This window comes from Falco biarmicus, chromosome 6, assembly GCF_023638135.1.
Source record: "Falco biarmicus isolate bFalBia1 chromosome 6, bFalBia1.pri, whole genome shotgun sequence".
Lineage (NCBI taxonomy): Eukaryota > Metazoa > Chordata > Aves > Falconiformes > Falconidae > Falco > Falco biarmicus.
This window is the reverse complement of record NC_079293.1, coordinates 19,127,391-19,143,574: the sequence shown is the minus strand read 5'-3', so window position 1 is coordinate 19,143,574 and position 16,184 is coordinate 19,127,391. Positions and strand designations below refer to the sequence as shown.

At 45.9% G+C, this 16,184-nt stretch overlaps 1 protein-coding gene across 2 annotated transcripts in view; it reads right to left on the bottom strand.

The window, feature by feature from the left end:
- Window positions 1-14,142, bottom strand: part of ELOVL5 (ELOVL fatty acid elongase 5) — a 38,689-nt gene extending 24,547 nt beyond the window's left edge. The window contains exon 1 of one of the 2 annotated variants that reach the window (XM_056343733.1): window positions 14,035-14,142. Coding sequence is in view for 1 of the 2 variants with exons in the window: in XM_056343732.1 (XP_056199707.1) it covers window positions 13,096-13,123 (28 nt within the window). In the remaining variant the exon portion in view is untranslated. Of the gene's footprint in view, window positions 1-13,095; window positions 13,484-14,034 lie in introns of those variants that run through there. The other variant, XM_056343732.1, reaches the window with a different exon arrangement.
- Between the last annotated feature and the right edge of the window lie 2,042 nt (window positions 14,143-16,184).

Below are 16,184 nucleotides of genomic sequence, written 5' to 3'. Positions count from 1 at the left end.
AAGGTACCGTCCCCAAAGCCTATTTTACTGAGCCTTCTTGATCAAAAGGCTGCATTTTCTAAGAGAGCTGATGAGACCAAGAGGTCCAAAGGATGCAGAAATCCAGTCTTGCATGACCACTACTAGCAGCAGAGTTCAAAGAGTACCATGTAGCCTCAAGACCGTAAGCTTCAATTTATTTATTTTTTTAAAATGCCCACATCTCAAAATTGCATATTAAACTTTAAAAAGCAACAAATAGGAAAAGAAGTTACAAGCGGGGCCGTCCTCCTGCGTGAACCCCCATTTCCTTCAACATCCTGCAGCAGCAGCACCAAGTCTGAGCATTGACAGGTCATCCGCCACCAGCCTGCCCCCTCCTCTTGTGTCAAGGCTGAACCCCGGGGACATCTCAAGAACAAAACCAAAAGCGTAGGGTAGATCTAGAATTCTTGGTTATCTTCTTTGCATTTATTAGCTTGACATATGAAAGCTTGCTATCAGACCCATAAAAGCACCTGCAATTCCCCTGCACATGTGAAACACCGTACAAAGCAAGAAATGGCTGTGTGCAGCTGTCCAGTGAACAGCAGTTAGCGATAAAAAGGCTATCTGCGGTTCACATGCTGACTAGATACAGCGATCCAACAAAAAGCTGCAAAATTAGAGGAAGATCATGAAACCTGAGGGTGATGGTCACAAAGGTAGTGCTACACCATGCAAATCTGACTAGTACAGGGATAATAGTGCACACAAAACTCAAATTAAGCTATCCTGCTAAGATGCGTAGCTACAACTCCTGTGTTCCAGTAGGTAAACGACACTTTTTGGAGGACCCTTTGTGTTTGGGAAACCAGATCACACTGAAAAGCACACAAATCACCCTTAGGCAAGTTACAGTATTTTAAGTATTTATCTGTGTGTATACTTTTATTTCCAATGAGCGTGGGGTAGTACCCGGAGTGCTATGGGAAAAGTGAAATTCCCTTGTGGGCCCTAATGCACAAAAAATACATGTGAGTCAGCTACATTCCTCAATAAAAGTGAATTTCTACACTTAAAGGAAGAAAGGACGCATACTGACACTAGATGCATACCACAGCTTGCCTTGCTGCTATTTCTTCATATGGCCAGCCATGCTACGAGAAGTCAGTCTTAAAACTTCTGTATTTTCCTGCTGCACCCCTGTGAGACATGAGTTAATCCTGTACGGCTGCAGCTGCACCAATACTTGGTGACTTCATTTTAAGATGCTAAACATCATGCCAGACAGTACCACCACGCGTAGTGAACAGTACTAACAGAGAGTCAAGCAAGTACGAATAAACAGCTAGCATTAAGTAGAAGGTGCTAAAAATGTTCTTTTTCCCACCATTCTGATAATTAAGACAAAAGAAGAAAAAAAAATTTACTCCAGGTACAACTGTTATGCCATGGATCCATGCTGCTCAGGACAAAACGCTGCCATTAGACACCCTGTTAAACCCCTGCCTTCAAAACAGTATGAAAATAATAGGCTCATCATTCAGAAAAGCAACCACCTTTGAAGATCTAATCTCCTTTCCAAAGGATAAAGAAGTTAACGCTATGCAAGGCAAGATTGTGACCTTGTTTTCTTCTTGCCCAGGTCTGACAAGGAATATTGAGAGTGCAGACTGTATTTTCTGGTATAGGAGCAGAAGATGCTGAGACAGGATCATCATTACAGGTGCATCACTCAGATCATTCCCCCTCCTTTCCTTTCCTGTACAACACTTAGCACATCTGTCAACGAAGTATTGCCAAAACATGCAGCTAGCTGATGGCATTTCTGCTACAGAAGCTCAGGGCTGAAAAGCCTGGTGTGTCCCGAGGAGTCTTCCCTGCAGCAGACTCATGCTAAACCAACCCTTCCCGCAAATCAGCAAGTATCAAGGTACCAAATAATCGCTGTAACAAGGGCCCCTGGAACAGGTGACTGACTCCTGGAGTAGTCAGAACAGAAAGCATTTCTACCTGTCCATTTCCTTGGTTTGATGCTGGCAGCATGTTCCTAAATGTTACTTCATCAGAAGACCCTGCTCCAGGAGGCAGGACTGCAGTTCCTTGTAGTTTATTCTTTGTTTTAAGGGGAGAAAGACCAACCAACCAACCAATTAAAATGCAATACTGTAACAGTAAAGCTTGGTGTGATCTTACCACTCACTCTTCCTATGAACTTTAAATAGACTATTGGAGGAAAGAAAAACCCTACACTGCCCACACATCTGGCAACTGCCAAGCTGTTTTATACAAGCTCATAATATAAACAATTTGGGTACCTGCAGAAGTCAGGAAGGGTATTCCAGCAAAATAAGTCAATTTCCTCTAAAACTTAGCCACTCTTTTCTTACAATAAGAGGCAACAAATTCCTGGTGCAGTGGAAACCCCACTGCCATTAAAATATGTTCCAATGAAAAACATGTCTAGGCTGAACCCCCAGCACCAGCACCAAGGTGCAGAAGGTTTTACCACATTCACTTTGTATTTCCAAAAGCACCAGAGCAAAGACAGGGCCAATACTGTAATTTCCTATAATATCTCTGCTTTAAATACAGCGACAAACCAACACCCACACAAGCAGCAGGTGGCAGGTTTCCCCCCCAGCCCTGCAGCTATCCTGTCCTCTGCAGGGCAGCAGTCCCCTGGGACGGAGGGTACCAGATATGCCTCCTCTGCCTTGCCGCTTGCGTGGCGTCTCTCTCAAACAAAGTCTTCAGCAGTTTATAAAGATAAGAAGCTCCCTCCACCCAGGCATTTTCCCCACTCATGCCTGTTATGGTGCCAGCTCATGCCCACCTCAGGCTGACAGGCATCACATCACCTCACCCTTGTTCTAACTTCTCCATTCATCCACGTCCATAGCTGTAAAACCATGCCCAGAGTGTGTGGGGTGACCAAGAGCAACCAAGAACAGATCTGACACTGCTTTCATTCCTTCCCTACCCTCCATCACTGCCTGGGTGGAGGAAGCAAGGGAAAATTGAGGTAGCCCCAAGGAAACAACCAAGCAAGAAGATCAGCTTTCAGCCAGGTCCATCCTGACACCTGATTTACTGCAGAAGAAGCACCAGCACAAAGCAGGCACCTGGGTGACAAAGAGGTCTTACCTGCCTGAAGCTGAGCAAAGCCATTGCATTGCACTCGGCAAGAAACCAAGACCATAGCAAAAAGAAAGGCAAATAAAACAGATAGACAAAAAGATGTAGAATTTTTAAAGCAGAATTCTATAATGCTATTAAGAAAAGGCCAAATCAAAATGCATTGCACACACATCATTTTGCATGTGGGAATGGTTCTAGTGAAAAGTGCTAGAATTGCAGAAAAAAGAAAATGTGAAATAAAAAAAGGTCACACAGGATATGTTAATGTCATGCAGAGCTAACTTACAGAGATTTCTTAAATATAATCGTAACAGCATGGACTGACAGATCATTGCACTGTAAAAAGCAAACAACAACAACAACAAAAAATCCACCCTGAAATGTTCAAACTATGAAGGAGACAGATTTTTCAGATGCATTACTATGTTCCTGTCTTGAAAACTGCAGGACTACGGATAATCTCAGGGCAGGTCAGATGTGATAGGGCAGGACTCAAGGGGAAGAGGCAGAACGTTAACCACTGAGAAACCCAGCAGATGAAGACCAACATCACATTTCTTCCAAAAAAATGCAATTTTAATGTTTTATTCAATCTAAACACAGCAAAAGTTTTCCAACAGAAACAGAGCTAATGAAAAGAAATACACAGAAAAAGATAGAAATAAAAAGGTAAACAGGCAGTGCATATGACCAAAAATGCTTACTACACACTGATCAGCCTGTCGCTGAGGACCTTGAAGACAGAGGGGAAGTATCCCCTTTTATTTTTGCATCCTTAAAACATGTTATCCTGTATGAAACAATAATCAACAACCTTACTAGTGACCTGAGACACACCTGGAGTACAGTAGCCTAAGATTAAATTTCAATAGGAACTTTGATTTTCTGATGATACCAAACATTTTTTTTTTACTTGAAGTCAAAAATAATTAAAATTATTATTTTTATTATATTTACTATACTGTTTGCAGGAAAGTGAAAACTTAACTTGCAGTGCATTTTATAAGCACTCATTTTGTTAAGAGTGAAAGATAGGAAAGAATTAAGTTGCATTTCATCAGCCACACTAATAAAGCAACTTTAAACTCCGGGCAAAAGACAAGCTCTTTAGCTTCTATAGTAAAACAGTGCACATCTATTATATGGATGGCAACATATTAAAAAGTTGCTCAGCAGGTAACCCCAAACCTTTACATTCCAAGTGTACCTATTTCATATATGTTTTGTACCAACTGTGTAGGATACAGAACGATGCTTCAGGCAATGAAATTGCTCATTCATGTTGGCAGCTCTCTGAAAGTTTCCCCTTCCAGAATCTTACCACCACGGCAGCTCTGTTTTTACTGCATGCTAAAAGCAAAACATGCTTTTGTGCAAAGAGCTCTTTCATGATCCAATTTTTCAAATATCAAAAGACAATTCTGGTGGTTGGAAGTTTTTTTACAATGTTTTCATCTCCCTGGAACACAAGTCCTCCACACAGATGTGTCATCTCTAAAACAAACATCACCAAATGGACTCTTCATTTAAATAGACCTGATCCTCTGGACCAGGCTTCAGTTCCATAGCCTCATGCACGAACTGATACATGGTGGAAGAATAGAGGAAGAAAAAAAAACCCCACACCAACAAACACCCAAACCACAGGTTCAATTAACATTCTGCTCTCAGGTTAATAACAACCAACAGCTTAGGAGGGAATTTGGTAGAGGTCTCAGCAGAGTGATGCTGCTGTGAGGAGGGATGTGTCAGAACTGCCAGTGTCTGACTAGGGCTCCTTCACTGGTTCAGCCCAAACCCCAGTCCTGCTCCTCTGTTCTGAAAAAAAACCCCACCTCCCAGGGCGTTGGGTGAATAAGCTTTTAAAAGGCAAAGCCTGAAAAATAGATAGAAATATGAAAGCGAGAAACGGAGCAGTAAGGAAAAACAAAGAGGGGGAGGTGTGGAAAACCCCTTAACTTCATTGCTAAGCTCCTTCATATGTGCTACCAGCAACTCACGTCCCTGTCACTGTAGGTTCAAAGACTGTCATCTTCTCCCAAGGGCATACATCTCTCCTTCGGAGGCAACACAGCACTAAAGGATGTAAAGCACTTACTCCAAGACAGTCACTTCTCATGCACTGTGAACGGTGGTTAAAAACCAGAAACGCCCCCGTGTTCTCGCCAAGTGCATCCTTCAGGACTCGCATCTGTGTTTTATCAGCTTCCTAAATGTATGTTTTAAGACTCAAAGTCAATCCCCACAAACACTTAGAAAACTGAACTGTGCTATATGCAACCAATACCCATGCTGCTGTATCATTTGAGCTTGACGTGTTTTGTGAAACCAAGAAGTATTCAGTCTGTAAAACTGGAAATTCATGATAGCTCTGCAATTGCTCAACTAGAGTTTAGATGTGACTATCTTATCTAAACAACTGCACTGAATTTAGAAGGAATGAGCTAACTACATGGACTTCAAAAAATGAGAGAAAAAACTTTGAAAACAACATTAGCGGTCCCTTCCTGTACCTTAATGCAACCACTTAGCAGTGGTGATAGAACAAGAAATCAATATAAAGTAGTACCAGAGGATGTTATTTTTGTTCTGCAAGACACGGCAAGGCGTACAGCCTGCTTTTGCGTGCTTCAGAGGGAGATGACAATGGCTTTGAAAGGGCAGAAGTAAGGGCAGGGAAGTTAGAGGTTCCGGGAACCTGTCAAGTAAAAGTGGAGGACCAAGTATGGCCTCTGGAGAATTACTCGGGAACCTGATGAAGGCTGCAAAACCAGAGGACAGAGCTACAATCATTAAACTCTCACAAGTGGTCTGGCACCATCATTGACTCTAAAAATGGCTTACACCCGTGCACAATTTTTACCTTAAGAAACTAGAGGCGGCAGCAGCAGCTCATGCATTAGCAGGGCAATGATCTACACTGAAACACAGTGGCCCTTCTGTGACTGCCTGTATCATTATTATTTTTCCTCCTCATCTTTAACTGAACAGACAAGGCCTGCTAAATGCAGCACCCCTTACTGACTTGCTTAGTGCCATCTCTCTACATCTATATGTAATGGGTCTTCTGCCACCCTATATATTGCTGGTGTTCTCTCACACTTGTGTTTTCCTCTAGCCCTTACACTGCATTTTAACCTCTTGCAGAAGGTGATGGGGACACCCACCCAAAATTTCCCAGCCCGTGGTTGACCCTGGTGGACAGGGGAGTCCAGCCACCTCTTCTGTAGCTGTAGCAAATGAGAGGCTGTGGAGGCAGCCGTGGTGTAAGCCGTGCCTTCTGAGTGGCATGCAAGACAGATTTCAATAAAATATGAAAAAGCCGACTCCAATTTTTTGCAAGAGGTTTTTCTGCTTAGGCTTGTTAAAGAGGCAGAGAAAAATCCATAAGTAACTAGGTCTGCTGGACTAGCAACTTATTTTCTGTCACTGTATCACATATGTTAATAAAAAAATTGTGAACGGTGTTATGAGTGCAGGTATCTTCCCCATTAATAAGGCTTCATGTCACGCAGTAAGTCAAGTTCACAAGACTAATGTAAAGCTTAACAACACACCAAAAGGCCACTGTACACGAGTGAACTGACAGACAAATACATGATGCAAGGGATAAACGCATAACCCTAACACAGAGCAAACAGCTACGAGCTTGCACCAGTTCATGAGGTCTGTGACCAGCTAAGAGCCACCGCTCCATGCCAGCATCACAGAAGAGAAATGAACCACCAAAGCAGACTCAGGTGTTCACCATAAGCATCTGCTGCCCTCCAATCCACATATGCACATACATAAAAGTGCAAGCACAACTAATATCATTGCGCCCTTCAAAGCCAAATCCAGATTCCTGTGCCTCTACCAACATTGTCCTGCAGCTGCCACATGAGGTCTGGCTCGAAAACATGTGAGCAGCTACATGAATGAACTGAACATGTTGATGCTTTCTGGTAAGCACACATGCTATGCACCCAAACTAGCACACCATTTGAACTTCAGCACACAAAAAGGTTTCTTGAGTTTCTTTTCCTAAAGGGCAGGGTGATGTTAAACATTGGAGAATGTCAGCCTCCTAACTGGCTAAAGGTTTAATTATTGTTAAGTCAAAGGTTTTCCTACTGCTTGGCTAGGAGATGATTCTCAAAATGATGATTCGAAACATCAGTATTTTATAAAATCCACCCAGGAGCAGGAAACAATCCTTCATGAAAAGGTTAACAGATGCTTTCTGATTAAATTATGTCATAGGAATAGCACATCTAAGGGGAAGTCTACAAAGATTAAAGTATAAAGGTCTTTAGTTTCCCAAGTCTTCATCATTTTGAGTAAAACCAAACTTGAGGACACAGGACCAGCTCAAGAACTAGACCCTTTTGTTTGGAACCCCTATGCTGACAATAAAGTAGTGTCAAATGTACAAGTAGTTTTCTTTTGCTCATTTCTTACTGCTTCAAGATCTGATTTGATCTTCAGAAGACCTCTGTCTGAATAAGATGCCATGGTTTTAACCCAGCAGAGGGAGAGGAGCTCCTCCACCAAACTGCAGTCTGCTCCAAACCCACAAGCACATGTCACCTAAGGGAAGAAGACATTTTCCCATAACTAGCACTTGCTGGGTGTTCCTTAGCCAACAAGGGCACAGCAGAAACACTGCCTTAATCCAAAATGCTTCCCAGCAAGTTTGTAACAGCATAAAGTAAGGGGGAGGGGGGAAATTAAAAAAAAAAAAAAAAAAAGCTAAACAGGCAAAAATGCAAACCTGCATGCTTAATGAATTAATTATCTAAACATATGGCCTAAAACTGTAAGATACTTCGAGGTGTATTTGGTCTAATAAGCTAAACCACATTATTCTGCATATTTAATACTTGTTAGGTAACATCTTTAAGGACCATGACACCAACAGAAATGTCCATCAGCACGCATATACCTCAAAAGCTGGAACGTTACTTGAAATTAAGACTACATCCTTTCTGAAATCAAGGCTACATTTCAGAGCAGAGAGCCTGAACTTGCACATAGGAAGAAAGCAATTACCCTCCAGTTACAGCAAAGCCAGCCGACAAGAAGAAACAGTTTTCTGAAGGTCACAGAGGGACAGGAGCGCTTCCAAGCGATAGAGAAGGAACAGTCACTTTGTTCAAAGTGCTGACCCAGTGTCTCAAAGGGTAGGGATCAAAGAGCAGGGCAGGATTTGAAAATGCAGGAAAACACATTTATTCCACGTTTGCCATAGCTCTGCAGAACCAAGTTTTGTCTCCTGTAAATGTTAGTGCAACTCAGCGTGTGTAGTCATCGCCCAAAGCATCTCACTTGGCAGGCGGATGTTTAGTACAAAGCTTTGACATGGAGGTCAGTTAAATCCAGACAACTTTAACATAAATACAAGTTCAGGGAAGCTTTTTATATTTCTACCTGCTCAGTATGCCCTTGGTCATCAATAAAGCATCATTAATGAAGCACAACCTCTACATCTAATATTGCTTTAATAAGGGCATGCAAAATACACAGATGCAATGGGAGGCTGAGACCAACTCTTAATTTGCAGCACTGAGTTCAGCATAAGTAGCATGATTCATTTGTTCTTGGAGAAGTGACAATTACACTTACCAGCCTGCATCTGTAAAATCTCTACACCTGGTAAGGGAATTTATTAGACTGCCATTGTGCTTTCTAAATGCCTGACACTTTGTGTTTCATATGAGTCAACCATTTCATCGAGGAAATAAAATAATTCTCCAACGCATCGAACACATCAGAAAATTATTTACCGACCACATACTTTGGACAAGTTTGCTCTCGTGCTTTTAGTTACCCTGTAAGATAATGCATCCTAAATGCCAAAACACAAATAGAGAAACCAAGGCAATACATTCTGGGAGATTAATTTCATTAAACAGATCTAGGGAGAGCCAGTGCATAGACAGTCCACAGCAACTATACAAGTTATCTCCATAGCAAGATTGGAGGCAGCATTTATTTGATTTGTCAAAGAATCAATTCAGGTCACTGTTTGCAATACCTTTATCAAACACAGATACAACTGCTGTTCTGTCAGACACAGGGTACAGACTTCAGCGGCCTCAGGACCCCAGATATAAATCAGCACTTTGGAACTCCAGGGATGTCAGCCTAAACAATGTCCTCTTAACCATACTGCAGCAATACCAAATTTAAACAGCCTTAGGAAAGGCCATAGGAAAGCAATTTGAACTGGACATAAGTTTTGAGACAGACTAACTTCTATGTAATTCACTGATTATCCTTTTCATTTGTCCTTGAGTGTCATCTTCCATCTAAGGGGAAAAACTGTTTCCAATGCTAGCATGCATAAACCAGTTGGACTGCAGAAATCTTCTGCCTTTTTAACACATTTAAGAATCACAGAACAAATTAGCAACTATATTGCATATGACAAAACAGCTACAGACTATAAGGATTATTGTCAGTTTTGTGAAGTGTTCGGATGCACACAGAGAAGTGTGCTCAGACTGGAATGCAGTAAGCATCCGTTTCTTAAGCCTATTATATAGTCAAATAGCTTTCAAAAGCATATGTTGCATCTTGAAAGAACATAATCTTGTGCATTGTAAAAACCAGGAAAACAAAAGCATTACTGCAAAGAGCTGAGGCCAACAGCCCCAAAAGTATTCCTACGTTTAAACAGTTTTATAGATCTTACCCCTATACAACTAATTTCAGACATGGCAATGAAAGAAGGTTAACAAAAGGACTGAGATTAAGAGGACAAAATGAGCAAGTTGTTCAGTTACGCAGGGGAGGTTATAGCAAACGGCACCATCACCCATACATGCCTTCATGACCTGCATGAAGAGCTACCAAGTCTAAGAGGAGCTTTAGCAGCTTTGAACAGGCAACAGAGTTGGCTTGTGACCCATCCTAAGACAGCATGACACTCACAGGAGTGAAAAAACCCACCAAGAAATAATAGGTAGAGGTGTTTGTGGCTCTGCTCCTCAGCAGTGAAAAAGCATCCCCACCTCTGTTTGTTCAGAGAACAGACCCTCAATGCCTGGAATAAAAAAAAAAATGTGTCACCAAAAGGCCATTTGCTCCAAAGGCTCTCCCAGTCCAAAGGAGACTCTACAGAACAACCCATCCCAGGAGATGGCTCTGTGCTGAGCCCACCCTCCCAGTAAATTGCTGCCCTGTCTACTGGGCAGCAAGCAGGCAGGAGCAAGGATGAATGCTCATTGTGACATCTTTTTAGTACTAGCTCCAAGAGGGACAGAGGGCAAAACAGGACACAGAGGCACAATGCTGTTTTAACATGGGACTGCACACATTTGCTGTTTCTCTCCCAGAGATCTGTCTCAGGTGGAACACAGACAGAGTTAACCAGGAGACTCACTTCATCCCAGGACTGCTGAGACCACTAGAAGACAGACAGTAGACAAGTATTTTAACCTTGTAAGCACCACCACCTTGCTCTGTACAGGTGGTTTTTTTTTCTGAGCTCAGCAGAAACAGAAGCTTTTGATGTTGCAACGCTTGCTGCCCCAAAACTGAGGAAGGTAAAGGAATGAGGTCAGCTCAGTACTTGAGAGCATTTAACCAGATGAATGTCACTTACAAGGAATACGATTCCCAAGGGGCAGCTCTGGATTGCTCTCAGCGCCAGGCTTTCCACCTGCGGCTGCTGGACTTGAGCACTAAGTCAGCCTGAAATCCTAAAATATTGACAGTTCCAAAAATCGGAATCTTCAAACATATTGCCAAAAACCTGCTCCTAGCCAGCTGCAAAAGAGCCAGCAATTAAAGGTGCTGCCCCGAGGCCTGACAGATTTACAGTATTATTGCCAATTTACATTTTTTTTTGTTCTGTTAATCTTATCTTCTCTAAGTTAATTCCTCTTGTAAACAACTCAAAATGAAGGTCAGCAGGGAAAGAAGAGATTAGACCAGAGAATTCAAAATATTTTATTTCAACTCTGGCTGCACTAAAGGCAAGGAATGCAACAAGAGGAATTCTTGCTAAGAAATGTAAAGGCAACATCAGCTTACTAAAAATACTGCAGTAAGCGTACCCACAGACTGGTCAGACAGCACATAAACTAAGTATCCTTAATGATGCTATATTTATGTACCAAATATGCACCAGTTTTAGTCAAAGAGACTTCATTTGATCAGCTGCTGGTATGTAAAAGCTAGTAAATCACACAAAGTACAATTGCTTTTTAGAAAGCACAGTGAGGCAAATAGATCAACAACCAGACCCTTCCCCAGCCTGCAAGACAAAGCTACACTGCACATTAAATTCAGCAGTGCTCCCTCCGGTTGCATTTGAATGCTAAAATACAGGGGACTTAAGTTAGATCATTCACGATAAATTCACTTAGCAGCTTACGGATAAAAAAAAACAAAGTCCCTAAGGGCTTCCAGCACACATTCATATGTAATGTGTACATTGTAAGAAATTTAGGAAAATCCAGCAAAATTTTGGCATGTCCTTGACCCATGTCAGATGGCAACAGTGTCTCTAAGGGCAAACCCACTCTTTAAGTTCAGGAAATTCAGCACAGCGGTCTCTTTCATCTGCTCCTCAGTTCATGTAAAGCTAAAAGGAATCACTACCCAGCTGACCCCAGTCATCTCCAGGCTCCACAAGCTTTCAAGGGAAATCCTCACTGAGTGTGCAAGTACAGCTCCCCCCAGGCAGAGCACGTTGCCTTGGCTACTCTGCTGCTCTGAAAGCAGATGATGTCTAGTGCACCCCAAATAAATGAATACTTTTATAAGAAACTCCAGCTTTCATTGCCGAACAGCATCAGATGATCATGTGTGCCACAGGCTTACTCTCCCTGATGCAGCTTCAACTTCTGTTAGCAGTGTTAAGGACACACCAGTATTTCCCTCTAGCTACGGTGTTTTCCGACAGCAGAAAAAATCTCCGGCTGGGACTGCACAAGGGAACAAGGAGGGCTTAGAGTAAAATATCAGAGTTATATCACAAAACGCTCCAGTGTATTCACAAGTTCATACGAAAAGTAAATAAATCCCCTCCTGCTACGCTAGCAGCTTTATACTGATGCAGCAACACCATGAGCCTGCATCTACAAAAGCTTCACAGCTGCAAACCCCTGCACGCAGCCACAGCCACCGGCAATAATTTAAGCCGACCGTTTGCAGCAGGCCCACGGCTGCCAGGTCCTGGCGGAGGGCTGCGCTTCAGAGATAACCTCACCCTGGAAGCAACCTGGCCCAAAACTCCAGCGAAGGGCTGCACGGCCACCGGAGCCACGGGAGATGCCTGCACGCTTGCCCTCCTCTGGTTTCAGCTGCAGGGCGTGTTTCCATTTACACAGAGCGGTTTCGTAGACTTCCTGATCGGAAGCATCCAAACTGGGCAACCGCTGCCAGGCCCCTGCCTTGTTTTCACTCGCCCTCGCTAGCAGCCAGCTGAGCTCTTCGCTTGTGTTTTTCACTGCCACGGTACCAAATCCCACAGCACCAGAGATCACCCAAAGCACTGAGAATACAAATTAGCCGTACGGGCACTGCCGTTCAACCGTGGCTGGGATGCCGAGCAAGCAGTACACCCAGCTGCCAGAGGCACGAAACACCTCTTGTCATCTACCAGGAGCCCTCCTTGCTGAGCCAGCCAAGGTGTTACTATTCCTGCCCAGGTCTGCAGAACTGGCCTTTTGTCTCCAGATTCAGAGCACGGATCGGTGCCGGAAAGCTCTGCGGAGCTGGGTCCTCAGCTGCTGCATCCCTGGGAAACGGGGAGGGTGGGGTGGGGTGCTGAGGGCAGAAAAGCAGCCAGTGCAGGCAGGGAAGAAGGAAACACTTAAATTGCCCAAGATGATACTCGCATAACCCTGAGCGCTGCCAACTTCTAATGCTGCTGCTGCCGCCCGAGGGTTTCCAAAAGATGGAGGAGATAAAAGCAAAGTCATAAAGTTTTTAAGAAAGTCCCTGCATACGCATCTGACATACCGACACATTTCTGTCTCATGCTCTTCCTTCTCTACTTACTTCCGAAATGCTTGCACTCTTTAAACATTTAGATTCGAAGGCGGGCAGGCATCTTATGGAAGCACTGCCCATCTCCCCGGCGCTGCTCTCATGTGGCGCCTGCCCTGTCCCGCAGCCGAACCCGGGAACTCCTGTGCCAGCGGCTCCATTCCTGATCAGTAAAGCGGGGGGACCGGTGAGCGAGACGATGGGCTCGGGGAAGAAGCAGCAGCAGAAGCCCAAGTCTTCGCTTGCGAGCCCGACAAGACCTTCCGCTGCCCCGCTGCGGGGCTGCCCAGGCCCGGCCGCCCCCGCAGCCCCGCTCGCCCGGCCCGCCCCGAAGCAGGCGACCCCCGCGACGCGCGGGGCAAACGCGGGTCACGGCTTTTTGCTGGGAGCCGCGGCAGCGCTCAGCCCTTCCCCAGCTCCCCGCACGGCCCGGGGCCGCTTCCTCGCCGTCAAACGCAGGCGGGGCGGGGGTGACGGGGGGGTCCCCCCTTCCTGCCCATGTTATTTCTCTCGACTCCGTGCCCCGCCACGGCGGAAGGAGCCGCCGCCGCCCGGGGATGCAGTAGCCATGGCAATGCGAGATTGCATCATGCTCTTGACTAACTGCACCGGGGAAAAACGCTCCCGGCGAAAACCCCGGCCCTTCCGCCGCCCCGTCCCCTCCCTCCCCCGGCTCGCCCGCCCGCCTGCCGGCCCGCCGCTGCCGGCCCCGGCCGCGACTCCGCCGCTCGCTGCCGAGCCCGCCTGCCGCCCCCGTCGCCGCACTTGTTGCGCGCCCCGCAGGCTGGCGCCCCCCGTCCGCCGCGGCCCCACTCCGGTACCGGCGCCCCTCCGGTACCCTTCCCCCTCCCCTCGTCGTCCTCCTCCTCCGGGCCCGGGCGGGCGCGCCGCATCCCGCCGCCGGGCGCGGAGCCCCGGCGCTGCCCTCCCGCCCGGGGGACGCGGCCCTACCTGGCGGCGGCGGCGGCGCTGGGGGCGGCGGGTGGGCACCGGCCAGCTCTGTCACGCTGCGGCGGCGCGGGGGCGGGGCCGGGGGCGGGCTCTGGGCGGGAGGCCCCGCCCCCCGGCGAGCCGTGGGCTGACTGTGACGTAAGAGTGGTGCGGGGGGCTAACGGGCGGCGGCGGAGGGGGGTGCTATGACGTCACGGCCGCCGAGGGCCAATCCGGCGGCCGCGGGAGGCTCGGGAGCGGGGTGGGCGAGCGGCGCTGTCGCCGCGGGGGTGGCGCTGGCCCGGGCGCCGCCGGCACACCGGGCCGCTGGGCGCGGGGGGCTCGGGGCCGCGTCAGCCCGTGAGCGTTACGCGAAACACCGGGCGGCCCGTCGGTATGGGGGGTTTCCAGCCCGGGCGATGGAAGCAGGAGGCCCCGGTGAAAAACAATATGAGACCATGTAATTAAAGACTGCCATAATTAGATAAGCCACAGGCCTAAATTAAAGGTCACCGGCAAGCACAGTTGATTTGTTTCCCGTGTTTTGAGTAACGGGCTTAGCGGTGCTACGGAGGCTTTGAATATAAGCTCTGGGTGCAATAGAAACGCAGGATTTTAACTTGGTCATGTAATAAACCCCCTGGTGGTGTTGGCTAATTCAGATGCATATACTGAGCCTGTCCCCACAGTGTCGGCTGTCCGAGAAAGGAATTTCAAAGCATCCTTTTTGGCTCCTCTCCAATAGCCGGCCGGGATGCTCAGCTCAATGGAGGAAGAAAGGTCCCCTCTACATGCTCCCCACGCTCCGCAAGGTCCTAACAGGACAATAGCAAGGGAGCCTTGGCGTCGGTATGGCCAGCGGGAAGAAAGCAGTTTGTTTCTTTCCCTCTCTCACATCCTCCGTCATGCTGGAATGACCTTTTAAAATTATTTTTTTTCCCCTAGGAGTGTGTTCCGTCTCTTTGCTAATTAGATTAACATGTTACATAAATAAAGAACAGCTTTGCTTTGCAAAGGAGAGGAGTTGAGCAGCAATTTGCATGGGTTTTATTCAAGATCAAGTATCTGCACTCCATGGGAAGCAGCAGTTTTAGAAAGCTGGAGGGAAAAGGGTTTCATGAAGCTTCTCTATGGTGGAAGGTGCAAGTACAGGTGAAGCCATCAAGGCTAACCCATACCAAGCCAAAGTCCAGTAGCTTCTCCCGGGTAGTCAGACACTGGTCCTATGCTCATGGTCATTCAGCTGAAGCTGTGTGTTGGAGCCTCATCTAACCTGGTTGGAGCTCAGTGTGCAAACTGTTCCCAGGTGTGATGCTGAGCTGTGAGCAGGCAACGCTGTAACGCAGCGTGTTTGCCCAGTGGGAGCAGAAGCAATCTGCCTTAAGCTCTCACTGCGACAAGAAAAAAATATCTCTCTCCAAAGCAGACATCGAGGCTATGCCGTAACTTTTTTGTTTAATCTTATTTCTTTATTAGAGTAAGTTGTTAATAGGAATGCTTTTTGGTTTGGATTTTTTTTTCTTTTTCCTTTTTGTTTTAAAGCCCCGTTATACATTTCCTTTCCTTTTGAAGGACCAAACCCCCGTATGATTTTTGTGTGTGTGATCTGAGGCTTTGTAGCAGTATTCAGTAAGGTACGAGCACTCACAACTGTCCTTGCCAATGTATTTTAACATTTGGAAAAAAACCAACAAAAGCCAGCACAACTCTCAAGCGAGTATGCCTTTCTGAATGCCCTTTGCCCAAGTTTGTGTTCTGGATGTTTCTGAGGCATTCCTGCTTGTTTGAGGGGAGTCAAGCGATCTTGCTTCTAGCAAAATTAATGGAATAAGGCACAAGTCCCTTTTTTTCTCACTTGAGCTAAAATGTCCTGAGATCATTGAAACGTGACCACTAGGTCTTTCCACATCTGTAAATCTGAACTTGACTTTTCGATGTGCTTTAAATAAAGTTGCTTCCCAACGAGTATACACACTTGTTTCCGTGGTTTATTGATGAGAGATGATTGCACCAAGTGTTACTTTCACAGCCAAAAGAGATTTCTAAATCTGGAAGATGTTTAAATAATTAAGACTCAATCTGGCGGTTTAAAAATAAAAACTTAGAACCATTTGCAACTCTAGATGTAAAAAGGGAGTGAGCGGGGCATAGGGAGTGTAGGCAGAGAGGCA